Source organism: Manis javanica, chromosome 5, assembly GCF_040802235.1.
Source record: "Manis javanica isolate MJ-LG chromosome 5, MJ_LKY, whole genome shotgun sequence".
NCBI classification, from domain to species: Eukaryota; Metazoa; Chordata; class Mammalia; order Pholidota; family Manidae; genus Manis; species Manis javanica.
Window position 1 is genome coordinate 101,624,707 of NC_133160.1, and position 23,752 is coordinate 101,648,458.

At 38.4% G+C, this 23,752-nt stretch overlaps 1 protein-coding gene across 14 annotated transcripts in view; it reads left to right on the plus strand.

The window, feature by feature from the left end:
* ABCG2 (ATP binding cassette subfamily G member 2 (JR blood group)) overlaps positions 1-23,752 on the plus strand; it is a 205,436-nt gene that overhangs the window by 129,542 nt on the left and 52,142 nt on the right. For all 14 annotated transcript variants that reach the window (XR_012131669.1, XR_012131673.1, XR_012131670.1 and 11 more), the window contains 10 exons: positions 5,540-5,599; positions 6,198-6,312; positions 6,905-7,057; positions 9,365-9,522; positions 12,183-12,334; positions 13,837-13,941; positions 14,961-15,208; positions 18,127-18,209; positions 21,377-21,466; positions 22,600-22,724. Coding sequence is in view for 9 of the 14 variants with exons in the window: in XM_037021132.2 (XP_036877027.1) it covers positions 5,540-5,599; positions 6,198-6,312; positions 6,905-7,057; positions 9,365-9,522; positions 12,183-12,334; positions 13,837-13,941; positions 14,961-15,208; positions 18,127-18,209; positions 21,377-21,466; positions 22,600-22,724 (1,289 nt within the window). In the remaining 5 variants the exon portion in view is untranslated. The remainder of the gene's footprint in view (positions 1-5,539; positions 5,600-6,197; positions 6,313-6,904; positions 7,058-9,364; positions 9,523-12,182; positions 12,335-13,836; positions 13,942-14,960; positions 15,209-18,126; positions 18,210-21,376; positions 21,467-22,599; positions 22,725-23,752) is intronic.

The window sequence follows — 23,752 nt, forward strand, 5'->3', positions numbered from 1 at the left end:
CCCATGTATCTCTGTTCTTTCATAGCCATTAGGGTTTTTATATTTTTCTGATTTCTAGAGAACTGAGCCTGATTCATGTTACCTTTGGAGTGGAGAGTGAATGTAGGTTTGCTCAGACTGCATGGCCTATGTGTTTTGGTAATTTGTTTCACAGAGGAAATAATTACTCCAGACAAGCAATTGACTTTTTCTGGCTCTCTAAGACTAGAGGAGTGGTTATAAGTGTGCCCTTTGGCTGAAAATGTATATGGAATCAGATGTCTTTCATGTTTTCTTGATGCATAAGATGGGATTGTGGTCTTTTCCGTTACTAGCAGCAAAATGCTTCCCAAGGGCCAGGAGATGATAAATAGAGAGAAAGTTTTTGGATATGGGTGGGGAAGATTCACTGGGGTTCTGGACTGGGTTGCCTTGAGGTCAGGTGCTGTTGTAGGGTTAGGGAGAATGTTCTCCATGCAATAACACCTACTGTCAAACCCACTTCCATGTTGCTTTGTTGTGTTGGTTAAGAAATTTTGACTAGGAGAATAAGGACAGGAATGGTCCATGCAAAACTTTTCTCTTTTGCTGGAAGCCTAGATTAGAATTGACTGACCTTTCTGAAAAGCTGACAAGATTTTTGTGGAGCAAAAATGCTGGTCACTTCAGATTTTGTGCCAATATGTGAAAGGTAACAAATGATTTAAATATGTGTGGATTGAACAGATTTAAAGTGCATACTGTCTGAAGGTCCATTTATGTTATGTTTTCAAGCTAGGTGATCATAGCTTGATACAATAAAAGCATTATTTGCTCAAGGCTTTATGTCTTTATTGTTCAGTGATATGCATTTTAGCAATAAATGAGTTTATCCTTGTGTGCATTATTAGATTCATAAAGCTCAATCAAATTTGCAATTCTTTCAAATTATACATTTAAAAGAATGCCAGGGGTTGGTTTTCTTATTTACTTAAATTCCTGGTTTAGGCATCCATGAGCAAGACCATCCCTTTTTTTGCTGCAGTATTTCTAATCTTTTTTTCTATCTGCTGGCTTCAGCTAGGTAGAGATTCTGGGATAGGTTGCTCTCATTTACCTTATTTTTGATTTGTGGTTGATTAGCACCACCACCGTTCAAAGTAGTAACTATATTCCAAATAATCTGATGAGAATGTTGATTTTTGTTTTCCCTTTGGACATTTTGTAATCTCATTTGTAGAACTAAGTAACTAGAACTTGATGTCCTCAGGAGATAAAACAATATCTGATTATGAGAATTAAAAAAGGTGAGATTTTACTGCCTTATGAAAAACCTTTCTATTATGCTTAGTTTATGTCCTTACCCAGCATTTGATCTTTTCCTCACCAATGCTGAAGATCTATGGAAAAAATGGTCCATTCCAGTAGATGTGTGCATGTCCTATAATCTTCAGGGAAATACATTAGATTATTTTGGGATCTATAAAATTAAATTTTGGGCCACCAGCTTCAGCACTCATTGGTGACTCCTGCCTGAATCAACAGTGTCTATCACTCTGAGAGTTACCAAAGGGTAGTGTTCTGTTTTCATCCCCCTCTTCTGTATGGATTAGATTCCTTTCTACTAAAAGTCAAAAATACTCTTCAGCACCTGTTCATTTATTTCTTTATATCAGTATAGACTCATGGATTCATATTTTATTCAATAGTATTCAGTAGTAATGCATTTTTATCATTGTTCATTTCGATCAGCCTATTCCTCATTTAGTTACTTGGAGAACTTTTAAGGTAGGTTCTGTGTTTTGTTTTGCTTTTTAACACATCCTCTTGACATATCCTCTCATTCTTTGAGTATTTTGTTGGAACAGTAAGAAGTTCCAGATTCACTGTGTACTTTGCCTCAGACCTGTAATCAGCTGATGTTCCTTTTGGGGGAAGATGGTATTTACAAATCAAGACGTGGGTGTTTGGAATGTTCATTGCTATTGGGATGTCATAACTTCTAAGCCTTCTTGGTAGACAGACCTGGGAAACGTATGTGTGTATATATGTACACACATGTGACTATACATAGATCTAAAACTTTCTGTATCTATTTGTATGTATAGATTAAAACCCATGACTTCTCGTGAATACTTCTAATTGTGATCTAATATCCCACATTTCCATTTTTGTAAAACATCTCAGAAAGTGAAAACCCAGCTCTCATTTTCCTAAATATACTTATGATTTGCTGATTCAATTTTCTTATTCCTTAATAAAAGAAATCTCCCCACCCCCCAGCTGTCTTCTCCTTCCTCCCACTTCCCTTCTTAGACTGGGTTCTTGAGAACTTCACCCAGAACTTCCTTCACCTTTGCACTAAGAAGGGAGGTCTAATAGAGATGATTGACATATTACTTAAACATGAAATAACAAGTAGGGAATATAACTAAGTTTTCTTTCTGATCAGATCATACCAATTTTTTGTAAGTTTCTCCTACTTCTTGAATTTTATTTTTATTGAAAAACGTTTTTGTTTGTTTTCCTATAAGTAATTGCCATTTATAAAAATGTAGAGACTCAATGAACATATTTTGAATGTCTACGAGGAGCCTGCCGTTGTGCAGGATGCTGGTGACTCAGAAACCTAGTCTCATAGGGGCTCAGACAACTAGAGCACTTTGCTGTGTCATTGTACTGTAATAGGGGATTAGAAGACATTATGGAAGTCTCTAGCCCTAAATTGGAGGGCCAGGAGAGTAGGGAGAGAGAAAATGAAGATTTTGTGTGTGTGTGTGTGTGTGTGTGTGTGTGTGTGTGTATTTAGGGAAGGGTAGGGAAAGGCAATGCTCCAAGCAGTGGGAATGGCAATGACTTCTGGTCCCTAAACAAGACCAAAGGATTAACCATTATCCACTGAGGTGTAATAGATGTGGCCTCAATCCTTTAACTTGTTTCGTTTCATATGTTCAGTGCTCACTGGAATAACCACTGTAGCCTACTGTGCTGCCTGCTATGGGACGGGTGGGGTAGGGCTAAAACCAGATGACAGAATTCTTGTTGGCAAGGTTGGACAGTATAGCGAGGGTGATTTTCCTGCACATTAATACTGTAAAGCAGTAAATGAGGGTGGGAATGGGTTTTGAGGGATGATACTAGGGTGGGAAGGTAGGGTGAGGAAACGAGGGAATTTAGACTGTATATAGAACAACAGTCAGCACACTGTCTGTAAAGGGCCTGATAGTAAATATTTTCAGCATTATGGGCCATACATCTGTGTTGCAGCTTCTTCACTCTGTCATTGTAGTATATGGAAGCAGCCATTGACTTAAATGATGGGTGTGGCTCCATTCCAATAAAACTTTGTTTATGCAAACAGAAAACTGGTGAGTTCTGTAATTTGCTGATCCATGGATGGAAAGGCAAACTTCATGAGTTTTATCCTCAGCTGTGGCCCATGACCTGAATGTGTCTTGTATGTACATAGTAGACACTGGGTAACTGTGTTGAATGAAATGAGGGAGAATTAACCACTACTCCAAATTAGAGCTCCTGCATTTATGATTGTACATTATCGTTGTTTTCTATAATGCTAGGGTTTAGTGCCAAAGTAAACCCAACTCAAGGACCTGTAAAATTCTTTGTCTCAGAACATTTGCATTCAGTTTTGGGTTAATCATTTAGGATTTCTTGGTATCTAAGTAGATATATTAAATACCTTGAAAGGTTTTCTGACAATGAAGTCTTAGTGAATAACAAGCTTTTTTTCTGGTCATTTTAGAAGTAGTTACTAGGTAGCTATTAATAAAAAAGATGCATCAAGAACTATAGATAAATGTATCGTGAAAGGTCACCCAGCCATAAGTGAACCTTTTTACATGGAGTTGGCAGGTCACTGGAAGAATGAGGTTTTTCTGTTCTGCCCCTTGTTCCTGGTGTGCCTGACTCATTGCATTTGTGCAGTGTTTCAGTGAGAGGCACCTCGGTTAATGGGGCAAGTGAAAGGTACACCTCCCCCTGGTCCCCACCAGCCATCACTCACACAGCACAGTAGTTGGTGCTAAGATCCTCCCGTGTTGAGGCATGTCCTACACTTACTGTCTGAAGGCGATCACTCATGACAACTGCATAATCATAGAACTGGCCTCTGTGAAAATCATTACCCAAGAAGGAAATAGCTTTCAGCTTTGGACCTTCCACTTGGAATAGATACTCTTTGCTCTGTGGAATAAATTTTGACTTACCTGCCAATTCCAAAGAGAGATTGGGTTTAGATACAAGGGTTTTAAAAGAGCTTCTTTAGGCCTTTACAATTGCAGAGGCCCTACCTCATTCTCCTTGCTCCTGTCCATTCTCTTTACCGTGCTACTGATTGCCTTCAAGATAAAATTCAAATTACATTTGGACCTTGAACCATGTGGGTGTTGGGGCACTGACCTCCATGCAATAAAAAAATCTGCTGATTAACTTTTGACTCCCCAGAAACCTAACTACTAAGAGCTTGCTGATGACCAGAAGCCTATTGATAACATAAACCATTTATTAACACATATTTTGTATGTTATGTGTATTACATATCATAGTCTCACAATAAAGTAAACTAGAGAAAAGAAAATGGTTTTTTCAAATTGTCACAAATCTCCAAAAACTTTTCCAGTATATTTATTGAAAAAAAAAATCCTCATGTAAGTGAACCTGTGCAGTTCAAACCCATGTTGTTCAAGGGTCAAATGTATTTGTCTTCCTGAGTCTCAGTACAGTCAACACTGCCTTAATTTTTTTCATTTTCTTGTTCCACCTGAATATTCACTACCTCAAATATCTGCTTACTTTGGAACATGCTGTGTGTACACCATATCTATATATCCTTTAAAAAAGGTTATCTCATATAGAAAGTGGCATCTACTACTTTTGAGCATTTTCCAGTACACTTATCTGATACTTTACAAGGAAGTAAATGATACATCCTGAGGGTATGTTTTACTTGTCTAATTCAATTAAGAATTTTGTGAGGATTAAAAATTGGTGATGTTTTCTTTTTAACCCTAAGGTGTTTTATTCTAGTCACTGAATTCTACTTCAGATATATAGTTTCTTGGTCTGACTAGATTTGAGCAGTTAGAACACTAGTGCTGGTGATTCTAGAAATCCTTTGACTTATTGTGTAAAACTTGACTAGGTAGCAAATGAGTTGACCTTACGGTAATTGTCATCGAATGTTATTCAAGACTTGTGAAAAACTCCACACTGTGTTAAGAGAAGTAAGTGTAACAGATGCTTCACTACAATTTGTTACTTCAAGGAACCTTGAAAGTTCTTGTGTTCTTTTCCAAAAAATATGAGTGGTGTAGAGAATAAGTGAATGGAATTTCGAAGGACCTGAGCTATTTTTCTTTTTAGTGATTAACATCCTTTGCATGCTAGACTTCTATTAATCAACAGTTCGGTGCCTTTTACCTTTAAGAGTTGGTTTGCCCTTGTTTTCTGTCTATGTTCATCAGCTTTCACTGAGTGTATTTAGTGTAAACCTTAAATTAATAGAACCAGGTTTAAGGCCACAAATTTAAGGCCATAAGTCATTATGTTTCTGTGTTTACAGTGGGATCATGAGACCTGGCCTCAATGCCATTCTGGGACCCACGGGTGGAGGCAAATCTTCGTGAGTATAACAATATAAGTAAGCCTTTTCTCTGCAGCTTTAATGTGACTTTAAAAATCACTTTTACATGAGAAGGTGTCCATTGCTGCGTGTCTAGCTGGTTCTAGGTGCTGTGGATGACATACAGTCATGCTAGCTTGTGGTTGTCCCGAGGTACTATTAGGCCAGCTTTACTAATGGGATATGATAAGGTGATTGGCACACAGTTGTCTGCTATGATTTGAGTTAACGGTGAGGGAAGGGAAGGGGATAAAATTGAAAGTGGGGAGATGGAGCCAAAGGCAGAAGTGAAGGCTGTGTCTTAGACGAAGGAGAACATGGCCTGCCTTGGGAGCCACAAGGTCAGACGGCGCAGTAGGCTCTTTGGGAGGTCTGTGTTGGATCAGGCAATGGTGATTGCTTTCATGGTTCTGGGCTTTATTGTAGCATGTAGTAAAAAAAGAAAGTAAGAATTTAAACATATATATAATTTTAGTTAAACCATATAATTTCTTGATCAGCTAATTTTCTAACTTAAGCAAAATCTGGATTCAGAGTAGCTGAGAGATACACCACAGTTTGAGAAAAAAAATACAACAACATATATGTCCTTTCATAGGTTGTTAGATATCTTAGCTGCAAGGAAAGATCCACATGGATTATCTGGAGATGTTTTGGTAAATGGAGCTCCTCAACCTGCCAATTTCAAGTGTAATTCAGGTTATGTGGTGCAAGTAAGTATTTGTGGATTTGCATTTTATTCTTCTGTTTCTATGTGGGCAAGTGCCTCAGCTGATAGTTCAGTATCCTTCCAACTGACTATACGACATACTCTTAGAACCAGCTTTCTTTACACCAGCTTTTCATAATCTCCCGTGAGATTCAGAGTAGTGTTAAATGAAAAGGCAGAGAGAATCTGAAATAGGACCCTTGTAAGGGCAATGATAAAAATTCTAGTTATATCATTTCCAAAAGACAGCACTATTTTATTTTTTTGCCCTCCCTTCACCTCTCTCCTTCCCCTAGCTTCGAAAGATGTTTGTATAGAGCAAATCCTTGTATAGAGCTGTCTGGAAATGTCTCCTAGTTGTAATAAAAATTACCCATGTACTGTTGGGGTGTACAGATAGGGAATGAAAGTGATTTTGTCAGGCTTTGCAGCAGTCTGTATATGCAGTTATTGTAATTTGTATAATTTCAAGTTCATCATTAGCTAGAACTTTACCTTTGGGTGTGTTATTTTTGTAGTCTACTTTACATATAATGAAGAGTGGTGGTATTAGAAAAGACCTGATATTTCTTATTAAAATACCATTTTGCTTTAAGGATGATGTCGTGATGGGAACTCTGACAGTGAGAGAAAACTTACAGTTCTCAGCAGCTCTTCGGCTTCCGTCAACTATGACAAATCATGAAAAAAATGAACGGGTTAACAAGGTCATTCAAGAGTTAGGTCTGAGTAAAGTGGCTGATTCCAAGGTAATGTGGAAAAAAATGATAGTATCATAGCCAGCAAACAGGACCTCACTTGTATGAGTAGTATCTCTTATTCAGAAGTGTTCTGTAATATGTGTGGTCAAAAGTGGCTATAATGACAAGAAAAGTGACTAGTTACATAGTATGAAGATGGAAATTAACCAGTAAAAAAAAAAAAATCTAAAAATGATTGATTCCTGGAAATGAGGCATGGCAGTGTGCGTTAGTACGTAAAAGGGTTTTTTGCCAAGAACATGTGGCCCTTTGCCTGTTATTCCAGCTCTTGGTCCTACCCCACCCAGATTGTTTGCCATGTCTCAGTCAGTGTCTTTATACTGACTTTCCTTCTTGCTGTTTTCTTTCCCCCTTTGGTTATTCTTCCTCTCTTCCTTCAGGGGACTGTGTTCCGTGGCTTTCGAGGTACATTTCTGATTCTTAAAGGATGAAAATCCAAGATTTCTTACTCTGTATGTTTCACTTTGCTATAATTCAGCTTCCAAAATCATATCCAGTTAAATTAGGGTTTGTTTCTAATTTGTGTGGCATCCAAGTTGCTTTTCTCTAGCCTTGCCTTTCACACTTTTTTCTCCCATCCCTCCCTTCTTTTCCACTCTCCCTTTCTTCTGCCAACAGTTTCTTACAGATTATCTGTTACGTGCTGGGCTCTTCCAGGTTTTGGAGATAACAGTTGTGGGCGAGAGAGACAAAAGTACCTCCTTTTGTTGGTTGTGCAGGATCAGGAAGGAGAAATGGGATGGATGGGTGAATGTTACAATTGATGGTAAGGTATGAAAGATTTGCTGGGAAGGTATTTGAAGCTTTGCTGAAGATGAGCTTGTTAGATTGAGATGGCTATACTTTAATCCTCCTGTGACATCTCTTAGAGTTAATGCTGGCTGCTGCTTTCTATGATTCTTTCTGACGTTCCTTTACATACAGTGTATTTTGTTATATTTTATTTGGAAGAACAACTCTGAAATGCCTCCCTTCACCACCCTTGCTTTGGGTCTGTTTATTTGATTTTGTCTTTCCCATATTTCCTTTCTTTTTCTTTAGGGAAAAGTTCTTTACTAGAGGCAGTCATTGTCCTAAGTTCTTTGCAGGGATTTCCAGGGGAAATAAGCTGAAGGTGGTTGTTGACCTCTTTTTTTTATTATTATTAAATTATCACTGATTTATAATAGTTGTTGACTTATAATTTATTTATGTAATTGATTGAAACAGTACATTAAAAATTTTTGCTTTTTGTGAAATTTTAAACATAATGGAAAAGTTGAAAGAATACTCTGATTGCTGTAGTAATGCTTTCACTGTAGTATTATTAATATAATGGTAAGATAACTAATAACATTCACCTAGATTTCCTAGTTATTGTTCTATAATTACTCCTTTTTTTCCTGAAGTATTTTAAAGAAAGTTATAAATACTGATGATATTTCAATCCTGAATACTTATTTTTCATTAGAATAAAAAGACATTTGCCTACATTGCCACAATGCCATTATCAACTAATAAAATTAACAATATCTTAACATCAGGTATGTCAATCCCATATTCATTCACATTTCTCCAGTTGTTATAGGATCCCATCAAGAGCATGAGTAGCACTTATTATCTCTTTGAAGACTCGTACTATAAGAATTGTGTCCTGCCTCCCCCAATACCTTTCTGCTCCCCCACCACATACAGTGACATCGAATAGTTAAAAAGACTGAGCCAGTTGCCCTGTAGAATATTCTGCTTTTTGGATTTGTCTGAAATAATGAGTCGGGAATTCTGCAGTGAGTTAGGGCATAGACAGGGTCAGTTTGGGAAGCTGTAAGGTGATTTAAGATGTGCTAAAGTAGTGTGGTAGAAAGTGAACTGTCCTAGCTGCCAAGGCTCACTGAGGACTTTTGGTGGAGAGGCAGTGGGGAGAGTATAAGAAGACTAATGACTTATAGATGCCTTCACCTTTTCCTCTCCTGTCTTAACCCCCTTTTTGGTCTGTGATTTCACTATGTTAGGCCATGTCTTTTAGTGTTCAAACTTTATTTTAAAACTAGGTATTTGTTTTGACAGGGAACATAAAGGACTGTCAAAAACAGGGATTTCATATCAGGTTTATCCACAATAGCTCTAACCTGAGCCTCAGTTTACTCATCTAAATAAAGAGAAACCTCTTTCCCCAGATAGCCATTTATTTGTTGTTCAGAATAAATGAAGATAGTGAGATAAAGTGCCTCTTCCATGGTTGGTATGTGTTAGAAGGTCAACTAATGTTGGTGGCTATGGTTGTCTTTATTAATAATGACAGTATTTGTGCTTTAGGTTGGAACTCAGTTTATCCGAGGCGTGTCTGGAGGAGAAAGAAAAAGGACTAGTATTGGGTTGGAGCTTATCACTGATCCCTCCATCTTATTCCTGGATGAACCAACAACTGGCTTAGACTCCAGCACGGCGAGTGCTGTCCTTCTGCTCCTGAAGAGGTAAATGCGGTGGGAACACGATTCTTTGATTCATCCAATATCTGGTCACCTGCTGTGTACATGTTATTATTCATGGTGCAGGGGATTCAGGAAAGAGCACAGCAGACAAATACTTCTTCCTTCTTTGTTGGAGGGTAACAGTCATTAGGCGATATAAGTGATTCAAGAAAAATAAAGCAGGATAAGAATATAGTGAAAGAAACCTGTAGTGGGGGTGGGGGTACTATATCATATAGCTGGATGGTCTGGGGAGACCTCAATGATGTGATGTTTGGATTGGGAGCAAGTGAGTGACACCTGGCTATCTGGTAGAAGAGACTTCTCAATGGAGCAGCAGTCAGTGGCCCTGGGGCAGAGCATGTCCGATGTGTTTAGAGCACCAAAGAGATCAGAGGGACTGGAACCCAGTGACCTGAGAGAAATAGGGGTTGCTTATTGATAAGTTTGCACAGTTTGCCATAACATAATACCACAGACTGGGTGCCTTATACAGTTGAAATTAAGTTTTTTGCATTCTTGGAGGCTTGAAGTCCAAAATTATGGTGTCAGCAGAATTGTTTCTTCTGAGGCCTCTGTCCTTGGCTTGTAGGTAACCGTTTTCTCCTTGTGTCTTCACTTCATTTGGTGTGACTGTGTTCTAATCTGTTCTTTTTATAAGGATATTGTTCATATTGGACCCCTATGACCTTATTTAACTGTAATTATCTCTTTAAAAGATCCTGTCTCCCATGTACAGTCATACGCTGAGATGCTGAGGGTCAGGACTTCATCAGGAGTTCTTTGGAACACAATTCAGTCTAGGACAATTAGAATAGCACACAAGCTAGAACTGAGTGGGTGGCAGATTATATGGACCCTGTACGTGACTGTAAGAAAGTTTTAGAACAGATGAGCAGCAGCTGTGTACAGAAAAGACTCTAAGTCGAGAAAGGGTTAGTCCAAGGAAGCCAGCCAGGAGGCTTCTTTGCATTAGCTTAGTTGAGATATGCTGGCTTTGATTAGGAAGGTAGTGGTGAGGCGGAAAGAAGTGGGTAGATTCTGGATCTGTTTTGAAGATAGAATCAACATGATCAGCTCTCTTGTACATGGGTATGATTATTGAGAGAATGACTTCTAAGATTTGGGACTTAGAAAATAGAAGAATGGGGTAAAGAATGGTATATACTTACATCAAGAAAGAAGACTGGGAGGAACGTGTTTCTGGGTTTCAGTCTTACAGGAGAGTTCCAAGAGCAGTGTAGAGAAATCACATGTCCACTTACCTAGATTCCCCAATGTTACCTTTTAACTGCATTTGCTCTCTCTCCATACCTCCACCCCACATAATCTTTTTCTGACATCATGTGCCATCACCCTTAAATACTCAGGAGTGTAACTACAAAAAGCAAGGCCAGTCCTACATGGCCACCTTGCACACCTCCCAGCTAGGAAGTCACCACTGATGCCATCGCCACCACCCAGTCAACTTCAGTCAGACTTCACCAGCTGTCCCAGAAGTGTCTCTTTTTCTCTTTTGGCTTAAGAGTCTTTCCAGAAACAATCCTTCTTATCTTTTTTAATCCTGAACAGTTCTTAGGTCTTCACCTGCCTCTCATGTCCTTGTGCATCTTCAAGAGTATATGTCGCAGAGCAGCCATCATCCTGGATCCATCCAGCGTTTCCTCATGACTTCTTGTCAGGAACACCACAGAAGTAATGTAGTGTGCTCCGTGCAAAACACAGGCGTACATGATTTTAACTTCTCCTACCATGGGCAGTATTAACCATTATCACCTGATCACCTGTTTATGTTGGTGTCTTCTGGGTTTATCTGCTGTGAAATGATAACTTTTTCCCTTGTAATTGATAATATTTTGTTGGAGAAATAATTGGATATCATGCCCATATCCTGTTCCACATCAAATCTCTACCCATCAGTTTTAGCATATACTAACAACTCCTGCCTGTATCAACTAGTGTGATGGTTGCCAAGTGGTGGTTTTCTATTTACATCATTGTTTTTACATGTATTAGTTGGCATTCTACTGTAAAGAAGTTTCCCTCCTTCTCTCTTCATTTATATTTTGTCACGTTCTTATTTTATTCAATATATAATCTGTTATTCTTATTTATTTTTATGACCAGATTAACTTCTGATTTGGCCAGTGGGAACCCCTGCTGCCTGGCTTTCCTGTCATTTTGACATGTCTTTAGTCATTCTTCAAGCATTACTTCAATATGTTCCAGACTTATATTATACTTTTCCTGTGTCAGATGCTTCTCTAAGGAGCTCTGATTCCTTTCAGCAAAGTTATGATTTACAAACCAAGATTCGATTACTTACTGTGCTCTCTGCTACTGGAGTTTCACTGTTTCTAGGTCCACCTAGCAGACAGACCTAGGAAATAACTGTGAACATGTGAATATAAATATTGCATATGTGTGTGTGTGTATAGTTTGAATAGAATGACACACACTTTAGAAACCCTGGTGTTTCATAAAAACATTGAATTTAGGTCCCCTGACTGTCAAGCACATAATATGAGATGAGAAGTTCATAGGAGAAAATCAAATTTTGAACTAGGAACAAATGATCTAAAGGCAGAAAAAAAGTATGTTGCCAAGAAGTGCAAGTTTCAGATGTTTAATGATGTGTTGTTACTTTCTCCCTTTTAACTTAGGATGTCTAAACAGGGACGAACAATCATCTTCTCCATTCATCAACCTCGTTATTCCATCTTCAAGTTGTTTGACAGCCTGACCTTGTTGGCCTCAGGAAGATTAATGTTCCATGGGCCTGCTCAGGAGGCTTTAGGGTACTTTTCATCAGCTGGTATGATTGACTTTTTCATGCAGTAAGATCCTTCACTAATAGAATCCTAAAAGAAAATAAAGTTGGTTGATGGAAGTGCTGTTTGTTCTTTGAACAGACATACCAGGGGTTCCCCTACTCCAAAACATTTTGATTAGTTTGGTGCTAGAATTTTTCTTCATCTTGCAGCACTTTTATTTAAGTGTCTTTCCTGTCCTGTTTGGTAACCATGCATGCATGTGTGTTATGAGTATTTATATCTACTGGGCCTGTCTCTGTTCTGCTTCCCAGTTCTAGTGACCTTTCCCTAATAGTTTTATATATGTATTGGCCTCATGGCCAGTTATCTATCAGTCCAACGTTTCTGGAAAGGCCTAATGTCCCCAGATTGTCTTCTTGACTATATTATAGTTCAAGCTTTATCAGTTTTTCCTCTTCAGTGGGATGTTGGCCTTGGTGAGGGTTCATGGAGATGCTACTGAATTTTCTAGTAATATTAGATTGCAGATTTAGGCCTTGAGTGGATATGAGTAACTTACCACTCAATAGGATGACTACTGGTAAGTCTGACTTTGATATGCCAAAATTCCTGACAGTTCTGGACTATCTGGTTCTATTCAAAATGGAAATATGTAATTTTTTTAATGATTCAACTTCATTTTAGAGATATTTAGATATAATTATAAATGATGCTCCATGACCACAAATATAGTTTTAAATATTCACTAGACATCTTTTAATATTTGTTTTTGTTAAATCTCTGCTATTTAAAATTAACAAGCACATAGAGGTTCAGAGAGTTCAGGGGAGTTGAACTTAAGAGTCAGACTACAGGCCAATTTGAGTTCAGATGATCATGCCGCAAGGAGTCGAGGTAAATGCTCAGGCGTGCCCTGCCAGTTACGGTCCCTTAAGAATGGTGCTTTGGTGATTTGTTCTCTATATAGGAATTACAGCAGCATAACAGATGATCATCTGGACCTGAATTTAGTAGGGGGCAGAGGCAACTATTGCTAAAGTTGGTACTGATGTTCTGGCAGTCCTTAGGTAAACTTGGAGGACAGAAGGTGCCCAGGGTCTCTCCTAAACTGTGCCTTAACTGCCCTTTGAGGATCACTAGTCCTAGTGTCCTTGTTGCAAGTTTTTTTTCAACTTAATATATTTTTTTCTTGGACCTCTTTTTAGATTTTTGATGAAGTTCTGATAAGCACCAGTGCATGTTGATAGCTGTTTCAGGGCTCATGATTTGTGACAGATAAAGACCAAGCAGTCATGTAAAACTTTCTGAGAGTCCAAAATTGGTTTGGAGTATGTTGTTTTGCCAGGAGACAGAATTGCTGAAATATTGTGTTACTGAATATATAAGAAGAAAGGAAAAATTAGTGAGGGGAGGAGAGAGAAAGAAGATGGAGAAATCACTAGATTCTTCTATTTCCCCTTGCCTCACAATCTCGTCCCCAGAAAGTATGTCTTTATTGTCCAAGACCATCAAGTTTGTGTGCCTGAGTTGCTTTCTTTTGTAGGCTACCACTGTGAGGCCTATAATAATCCTGCAGACTTCTTCCTGGACATCATTAATGGAGACTCCTCTGCTGTGGTATTAAACAGGGAGAACCAAGATGGTGAAGGTATGCACATCTGTTGAGAGTCACAGATTATTGCGGGCTTGAATTGGCTAAAGTTGTGCAATGTGGTAGGTCATTAAAATGTGGTAGTGTGAATTTATGTTAATGCTGTCCTCTGATACCAGTTGTCTTAGTCCATGGGTGCTATATAGGTGGTTTACCAACGGAGGCTGGGAAGTCCAAGATCAAGGTGACGGCATATGTGGTGTCTGTTTAGAATTTTCCCACTTCCTGGTTCAGAGATGCCTACCATCTTCTCATTGCCTCCTCACATGGTGGCAGTGGGGAGCAAGTTCCCTGGGGCCTCTCATAAAGGGTACTAACTCCATTCACGAGTGCTCCACCCTTATGACCTTGTCACCTCTCAAAGGCCCACCATCAGATACTGCCACATTGGGAATTGGATTATAGCATATGAATTTTTGGGGTGTACAAATATTTAATCTACAGCACCAGTCAATATAGATTTTGTCCATGAGTGTTGTGTTTTTTTATTTAATGTATAAGTGAACATTTATGTGCTAGTGTCACTTCCAAGGGGGGTTTCCATTTTTTAAAATGCTCATGTTTCTGTAGTGTTTTGAAATAAGAAACTTGGTAATTTATGTATTTGCACATAGAAGAAAGCAAGGACCAAATTTTTCTATTAGGAATGACAGTTCCCCAAGATAAGTCTATTTAAAAAGAATTAGGGACCAAAAATTATAGTTAGGAAAAGGTTAGAGGTTTGCTGTACCCATAAATTTATGGAAATAGGCCAGTTAATTATATTTTTAAAATGTGTAATGCAATGACAGATCTAATCACTTTTAATATTCAATTTTTAGAAATAAGAATTTTATACTTAACACTTTAGAATCAGAATTCTAATGTGTAGAGCAATTGACAGGTCTAATAATTTTTACTCAAACTTTAGAGTTAAGGTATTAGAGAAGAATCCAACAAAGAAGTTACAGGAAAATGGGCTGACTCAGTTGTTATTGTTCATGATCTTTCCCTTTTTATCCACATTTATTCCAAAGCCAAAGAGACTGAAGAGTCTTCCACAGGAGATACTCCACTCATAGAAAAATTAGCTGAGTTTTATACCCGCTCCACCTTCTTCAGAGAAACACAAGTTGAGTTAGATCAACTCTCAGGGCATCAGAAAAAGAAGAGCCCAGCCTTCAAGGAGATCACCTATGCTACCTCCTTCTGTCATCAACTCAGATGGATTTCTAAGCGTTCATTCAAAAACTTACTGGGTAATCCCCAGGCCTCTGTAGCTCAGGTAAACTGACAGATTCTTCATATTAGGCTGTGAAATGCTCATGTGGGAACACTAGTTCTGACATGATCTAATACAGGATTATGATTGTCTCATACCCACCCTTCCATTTATTGACACCCCTCTGTTTGGGATGTAGAAGCAGTCCAGAATATGGACCTGTTTCTGACACACCACAGTTCTGCCTCTGGTGCTAGGTTTTCTTCAGGGCAAACCTCAGGCCACTGCCTTCAGGTTGCACATCCAGCCTGCATGCCTCCTCAGTGAACTCCATTCCACAAAGGAATCCAAACAATGTCCAGTGGCATTGATCATAGAATAATGACAGAACCTTGAATCTCTCAGGGCATCGGCTTGGGTGGGGGCAATTCTTGTTCAGATTTATAAATACTGGAATGTTAGCTTAGGACAGGAGCAGACAAACCTCTTTTGTAAAGGGCTGGATAGTAAATACTTTAGGCTTTGCAGGCCATGTGGTCTATGTCTCAGGTAGTCAACTCTGCCATTTTAGTGAGAGAGCAGCCATAAGATAATACATAAATAAGTATACATGATTGTGTCCCAATAAAACTTTATTAATAGACACTGAAATTTGAATCTTATATGAATTTCATGGGCAAGGAATATTATTCTTCTCTTTTTCTCAACCATTAATGAAGAATGGTAAAAACTGTTCTTGGCTCATGGGGTGAACAGAAATAGGCAACAGGCCCTGTTTGGCCTGTGGGCCAAAGCTTGCTGACCTCTGGTTTAGTGTTTTTAATCTTGTATGTATGTCATTTACTTCTCTAAGTATCTGCATGTGGAGCTATTAAAATGTTGTATGACTTCCTGCAGATTAATCTTGTATTGGTAGTCTTATAGCCATACTTAGTTTTGAGCTATTTATTAACATGATTCAGACTTTGCTTCTGATAATGCATTTAACTAGTGGTTGTGCTTGGAATATCTTGAAATGAATGGATTATCTGTAGAAGAAGATTTAATGTTCATTTAACATGCCAGGGATTTCCTGGTCAATTCAGGTTGGAAAATACTTATATCTATCTCTTGGAGATTCATTGTTTCCATTAACATATTTAACATTTGACTATGGATGAATTCTGTTCAGTGATGGCTGGCTGTAATCACCCCTCAGAACTCAGCTTGAGAAATGAATGAAGACAGAACAGCATATTTAGGGAATTTCTTTTCTTTCCTTCTGTTCAAAACAGAGGCCAGACGCATACAGCTCGTCGACAGTGTCTCTCTGAGTGCTCTGTTGAGTAAAGTTTAGTTTGCCTGTTTTCTTTCCCTTAATGAAAGAATAACATAGATGTGCCTTGGAAAAGCATGACAAAATTACAAGATACATCGCTTTATAAGTATGTTTAAAAGCTGACTTTGAAAAATCCATTTAGAACTTCAAACTTTAAAACCTTAAAACTTAAAAACCTTTAGGAAACATCCTAATGATAATACCAGCATCGGTCTGTTGATAACCAAGTTTGAATGCAGAAAAAAACAAAGCATGGGGGTGGGGGCCCAGTTTTAAAAGTCTGAATATTCTTACACTGTGTAAAAGTATAGACTTGTGTACATGTGCATAAACATATGTTAATGGAGTCATCATCATTTATTTTGGAAGCTTGATCTGTTGACATGAAGCACAATATATTCTGAGGGGAATTAAAATATGCCAGGCTAATAGATATTTTTTCAAGTTTCTAACGATCTTACTAGCAAGGGAATTTTTAAGGACATTTTAAATCATATTCCCTCCAGACTAAGAGTTTCACGTACAAGCCTTCACAGATCATGAGCCCATTTTCCAGTATGGTTTGTTTCATGCTAAAAGTATAATTGGAAAAAGTTGATTCAGGTCTTAATACCATTGCACTGTTGTAGTACTGAGATGTTATTTTTTTTAACTTTGAAATTTCCAAGGTACATGTGGAATAGTTTTTCTTTAGATTATTATTTCTTCTATTTTTATATTTACTTCAAAAGTACATTAAGTAGAATTTTCTTAAATAAATTATATCATAGTGTAATCCCCAACCCTTCATTTACAGAAGTGTCCTTAAGAGACATTTATTTTATTAATCTTAAAAACAAAAGTAATACTTATCCAGTGTTCTTAGGAGTCTTCAAACAGGCTGAGTGAGGGAGGAAAGATTGGAAGGTCTATGCTGTCGGCTGTAGTCCTGATGGGTGGGGGAGGGGGAGGGTATTGATGGAGAAGCAGTGACAGCAGAATGAGTCATGCAGGTGCTTGGGTGCCCTCAGGAGAAGCTGGCTGAATGGTGACAGGGACAATGCAGTTTCCCATTGCAGGCATGGGTTCTCTGAGGTGGATAGATAGGCAGCCCCCTTAACCCTACTTCCTTACTTCCTTATCATGCAAAATTCCATTGTTAGAAATTTTTTTAATGTGTGCTTTACAGATTTTGTTCATTTTAATTTATTTTTAATGTTAAGAGTAAAGATAGCCTCTTGACATATAAAACTGCATGTTTACCAGTACAGTGGTTGAGAGTTCAGGCCAGGGTTCAACCCTTGGACTTTATTTTATTCCTCAAATTACTTTGCTGGACACTTGTATTGTCCTGCTGCTCTGCAGGGCACTCCCAGGCCGGGAGCCTGCACCGGACCCTGAGTCAGCAGTACGTAGTGAAGCACTGGGAGGAATCTTAGCTTGCCAGTGCTCTGCTTTTGTTCCCCTGTCAGTCTCTTACATACAGTAAGTTATTTTTAATTTTAATTTAGAAAACAATCTAATAGCATACACTGTTTCATATTCTCTCAAGGACTTTGGCCAAGCCATTTAAAGTATTTATTTCAATGGAGAGATTTGATTATGTATCTATATATAATAATAAATGGTATATTAAACTTTTTACCTCTAAATGAAACCCTTTTTTTCCTTTCTTTTTGGAAAGCTCATTTTAACAGTCATCCTGGGATTGGTTATAGGTGCCATTTTCTATGATCTAAAAAGTGATCCTACAGGAATCCAGAATAGGTAAGTACATTTGGATCTTGATTTTGAGAAAGTGCTGTCATTTTTTTCAAGCTTATGAAAATCCATTAAGAATTTGAATTTGAGACAAGTACAGGGTAAACTGAGGAGTAGTTTGTAAGTCGAATTGAAAGCTGAGTAGGGGAGTTAATTTTCATATATATATATATATATAGTGGTCAACTATACAGATATAAAATTTACCCTCTTAACCAGTTTAAGTGTACAGTTCAGTGGCATTAATTGCATTCACATTCTTGTGCAACCATCACCACCATCCATCTCCAGAACTTCTTTCATCTTCCCAAACTGAGTCTCTGTACCCACTGAACACTAACTTCTGATTCCCCCTTACTCCGGCCCATGGAAGCCACCATTATACTTTCTGTCTCTGAATTTGATTACTCCAGGTACTCATGTAAGTGAAATCACATGTGTCTGTCCTTTGATGACTGGCTTATCTCCTTTAACATGTCTTCAAGCTCCGTCCAGCTGTAGCATGTGTCAGAATTTCTTTCCTTTTAGAGGCTGAGTAATCCATTGTATGGATAGACCATATTTTGTTCATCCCGGTATCTGTCTATAGATAAATGGGTTGTTTCCTCCCTTTGGCTGTTGTGAATAATGTTGCTGATAATGTGGGTATACAAATAAATATGTGTTTGAGTCTCTGCTTTAAATTCCTTTGGGTGAAGATTCCCAGAAGTGGAATTAGTAGATCATTGGCCAATTCTATTAATTTTTTGAGGAACCACCATTCCTGTTGTATACAGTAGCTGTTGCACCACTTTGCATTCCTATCAGCAGTCCACAAGGGTTTCAGTTTCTCCACAACCTTACCAACACTTACTATTTTCTGCTTTTTTCCTTTTACTTATTTATATAATAATAGCCATCCTAATAGATGTGAGGGTGGTATCTCACTGGTTTTGATTTTCATTTCCTTAATTATTAGTGATTTGAGCATCTTTTAATGTGAGCATCTTATTGGCCATTTGTCTATCTTCTTTGAAGAACTGTCTATTAAAACTCCTTTGCCTATTGTTTAATTAGATTTTTCTATTGTTGTAAGTGTTCCTTAGGGTTATCTTTTCACCGTTGATCATGTCCTTTGATGCACAAGAAGTTTTAAATTTTGACATAATAGAGTTTATCTATTTTTTTTTCTTTGTTGCCTGAGTTAATTTCCTTTCTATTTTTTGATTTGTTTGATGTGGGGAGGTGGATGGGGCTTTTTTTTATAACTTTTACATGGTTAACTCTTATGTTACTGTACCTTATCTGGTTTCAGTCATAATGTGTCCTTGAAATTATTGTTTCATGCTGAGATTTTGTAATGGGCTCTGGTATGCTCTTGAACACAGGTGCTCAGCAATGCTCAAGACCACAGAGTTCTCCTTGTGCTTGTGGACTGAGGGCTCTGAGCTGGAAGCCACTGTCTCAGGTTCCCTCCTGCCCAGAGTGGTGAGCAGTGGTGTCCCCATTGTAGTATTGAGGAAAGTTGCAGTTAGCATAAGTGGAATCTATTTTAATGTCTGGAGAAGGCTGATTGCATGAGAGAAAGAATAAGCATAGAAGTCAATTCCTCAGTCAGGTAACATGACATCTCTCCTGTGTAGAATCAGATGGTGGCACTCTGCAATGAGATGATTATGGCAAAGCTCATTTCCAGAGTTTGGATTCTGTTTTTCTCTTCACCTTCTCTGAGGGCTGTGTTCTTCTCTGGCTTGTTTTCAGACTTGCTAGTAACTTATGGTTTGTTCTCCCTGTAGATGCCATATTTTCACTAAACACGGAATATTTATCACAGGATCTAGAGGCTGTGGATCTTTTGTTTTGTGCAGTGGGGAAATATTTAGGAAAACAAATGTGAACTCTGTCCTCAACTGGAATTCTAGCCATTAAAGTTCTTGGTAGAAGAATCCAGAGAAATAAAGAAGAGCTTTAGCTATTTCTTCAAATGATTTTTGGAAAAACATGGCATTGAGTTTATTTTACTTTGTAGTTTTGACTTAAGCTTGCTTCCTCTTTTCCATCACTTGAAATTGAAGAGTATGCAGGAAGTTGCAATAGTTTAGCTCTCTTCTTTGGGAATGAGTTATCCGAAAAGACACCCTCTTTGCTCTTCTTTGACTTGTAACCAACAAGCTGGGTTTTAATTCTGTGTAGAGCATGAGCTTATTTGACCTAACAGTTACCTTACAAGGCGGTGATAGCTAAACAGAGTAATGTATATTAAGAGAAAATGTATTTAAAAATAAATGTATTTGTATCAGTAAGTAGATATTACAGACATGAATTACCACATGGGAAAGAATTAGAATACATTAAATTCTTTAACAATAAAAACTGTATTTGCTATAAAATAAATTATCTTACAATTTAGTAGGAATGTTACCACCTGCTAGTTCAGAATCATGATGAACTACTGTACTGTTAGATATGGGGCTTAACAGCAGGAGCAGAACTGTTGCCATGTCCATGTTTCTGAAATGAGCTTTTACTTGGACATTAGGCTTGTATGCAGATAAGTTGCATAGATGCTTGTGTCCTAGGCCCTGCTATTTTCTGTTATAAATATTGTATAAACATTTACTTTTAGGACAGCCTGTTCCCTAAGTTATTTATTTGTTTGTTTCTTTGTTTTTATTTATGTGTTAAAAACAATTACTGAAAAAAATAAATAAAAACAGTTACTGAGTGTCTATAGACTCTTCCTTTTGTGGGGGTTATATGTGTTTACATTTCTTACAGTTCTGGAGGCCAGGTCTTCATGGTCAGATTTGGTGAGGGCTCTCTTCCTGGCCCGCAGAGGGCGCTCACATGGCGGAGAGAGAGCTCTGATGCTTCTCCTGTGCTTCTAAGGGCCTCGCCTCATGGCCTCATCTAAACCTAATCACCTCCCAAAGACATCATCTCTAAACATCATCACATTGAGCAGCAGGGCTTCAGTATAGGCATTTGGGGAGGACACTTCAATCCATAGCTAACCAAGACCATGAACTTCAAATGGGACTCTGTGGAGTCGAAGGGTACCATGGTGGATGATGGGGCTCCTTCTACCCTCTCTGTTGTACCTAGGACAGTTGTCTGTTTATCACTGATAAGGTATCATCTGAGGAAAGAGTTTGAATTGATGGCAGTGCCTTTCTCCCTTTCTCTCCTCACAGATCTGGGGTGCTTTTCTTCCTGACAACCAACCAGTGTTTCAGCAGCGTGTCAGCTGTGGAGCTCTTCGTTGTGGAGAAGAAGCTTTTTATGTGAGTAGGTCTCTATTCTGGGGAGGCGGCTGTCCAGGATCAGGGACTGCTGGTTATACTGGGGCAGCTAGATTTGGGCCACTGACTGGTTCCTGGGATTACCAACGTTAATTGGGAAAAGCAGCTGGAGGCTGGGAGGAAATCATGAGCTTGTGGGGCCGATACCAAGGGGAAAAGGAGTTTCAAGATGAGAGCATAGCCAGCAAATCTAGATGCTGCAGAGAAAGCAAGCAATAGAGAGGCTGAAAAGGATCTTTTGTTTTTAGCAGGTAAGAAATCATGATTACTTTCTCCAAAAAAAGTTTGAGGGGCTTGGTAGAGAGAATGTAGTGGGTTGAACAGTAAATTTAAGGTGGGGAGGTAGAGTTGACAAAGATTGTGGCCAGTTTAGCCCTCAGTGAAGAGAATAATGCAAATGGCCAGAGGCAGCCTTAAAATTAAGTGTGGGCTGTTTTGTTTCTTGTGTTTTTCAAAGTGGAAAGTGATTTGCCCATCTTTACATGCTGAGGAAAAGAATCATTTGAGAGGGAAAGAATGAAGATGTTGGTGGAAGAATCTGGAATTACAGGAGGAATATACCAGGAAGAGGAAGAGCCGTAGGGCTGATCAGAGGAGAGAAAATTTAAAAAACTGGCAGGGATGTGTGTTTGGAAGGCATGTTTGTCAAAGGAAGAAATGTTGTTTTATTTTTTTACCATGAGAGTGGAAGAAGAATTTAGTGATCTGAAGCTACACTGGGAGCCTCGGAGAAGGGCAACACCATCTTCTCATAATCAGAAATGGGAAGAAAGAAAAGCCTCTATTATTACTAAAGTGCTGCTCTCCAAGGAGAGCCTGTTGGAGGACAGATGCAGAACCTCCTCACCAGGAGGCAGAGTGGATGGCATTGGGAGGGAGGTCTGCCGAGGAGGAAGGAAGGGTGCTGCAGGGGGCTCCGGGGCTGCCGTCCCAGGGGAGGCTCACATCCAGGACGGTGCCCGCTGCTGACCGGCATAAAGGGCAGTGGGTCAGCTCTGAGCGTGTGAGAAGCTATAGTTGTTAGATCCCTGGTGGCAGCAGAAGTCTATACAGCAAGCAGTCTAATCTGGTCTCTGCCTTCCTAAACTAATGAAGGATGAATTTTTGTTTTTTAGACATGAATATATCAGTGGATACTACAGAGTGTCATCTTATTTCTTTGGAAAACTGATATCTGATTTACTACCTATGAGGCTATTACCAAGTATTATATTTACTTGTATAACATACTTCTTGTTAGGTAAGCAATAAGACAAAATGTATGTATCTGTAGTATAAGGGGAAGTCAATTTCTTTTTACAAGATCTTTTTGGTTCTCAAAGCTATAAGCCAAGCCGTGAGATAAGGAAGCACCTATTCATTGTGCACGCTCTGAGAGAGCTGTTTTCTCAGGACATTTTTGTCAAGACTATTCCCAAACTAGCTTTTCAAACTATTCCTAGAACTATATTTTACTGAGAGATGCTATGTATCATATATAAATAGAAATAATTCATAACACTACTTGAGACTATGCTGGAGGAGCTACAGCGGGATATTTATTACTTATCTATTTTTATTTATGTGTGTATGTGTGTGTAAAGATAGTGAAAGGAGCTTAATTGGTTTAATAAAAATACTGTGTGTTAGGTATACACAGATTCATTTGTGCATTGTGTTTAGGCGTCATCAGGCTTATTGCATCAGAATTTCCATGTTTCACTAACACACACATACACACACACACACACACACACGAAATATATATTTTTGACAAAGATCCATTGATTGAGTTGAAACTTCCATTTTACAAGAGTTGTGGCATAAAGGACTTAGCACAATTATATACAATAGCCAAGATTTGGAAGTGACCCAAATTTCCATCAAAAGGTAAACGAATAAAGAAGAGGCAGTACATATAAAAACAATGGAATATTAGTCAGCCACAGAAAGGGTAATCCTACCACTTATGACATGATGGACCTTGAAGGCATTATTCTAAGTGAAATAATTTAGACAGGGAAAGACAGAGACTATACGACATCACTTACATGTGAAACTTAAAATCAGAACAAGCAAGCAACAGAAACAAAACCCAGAAACAAATTCATAAATACAGAACACAAACTAATGGTTGCACAGGGGAGGGATGGGGGTTTGGGCAAAATGGGTGAATGGGATCAAGAGGTACAAACTTCTAGTTATAAAATACGTAAGTCATGGGGATAAAAAGTATAGGATAGGGAGTATAGTCAATAACATTGTAGTAACTTTGTATGGTGATGATGG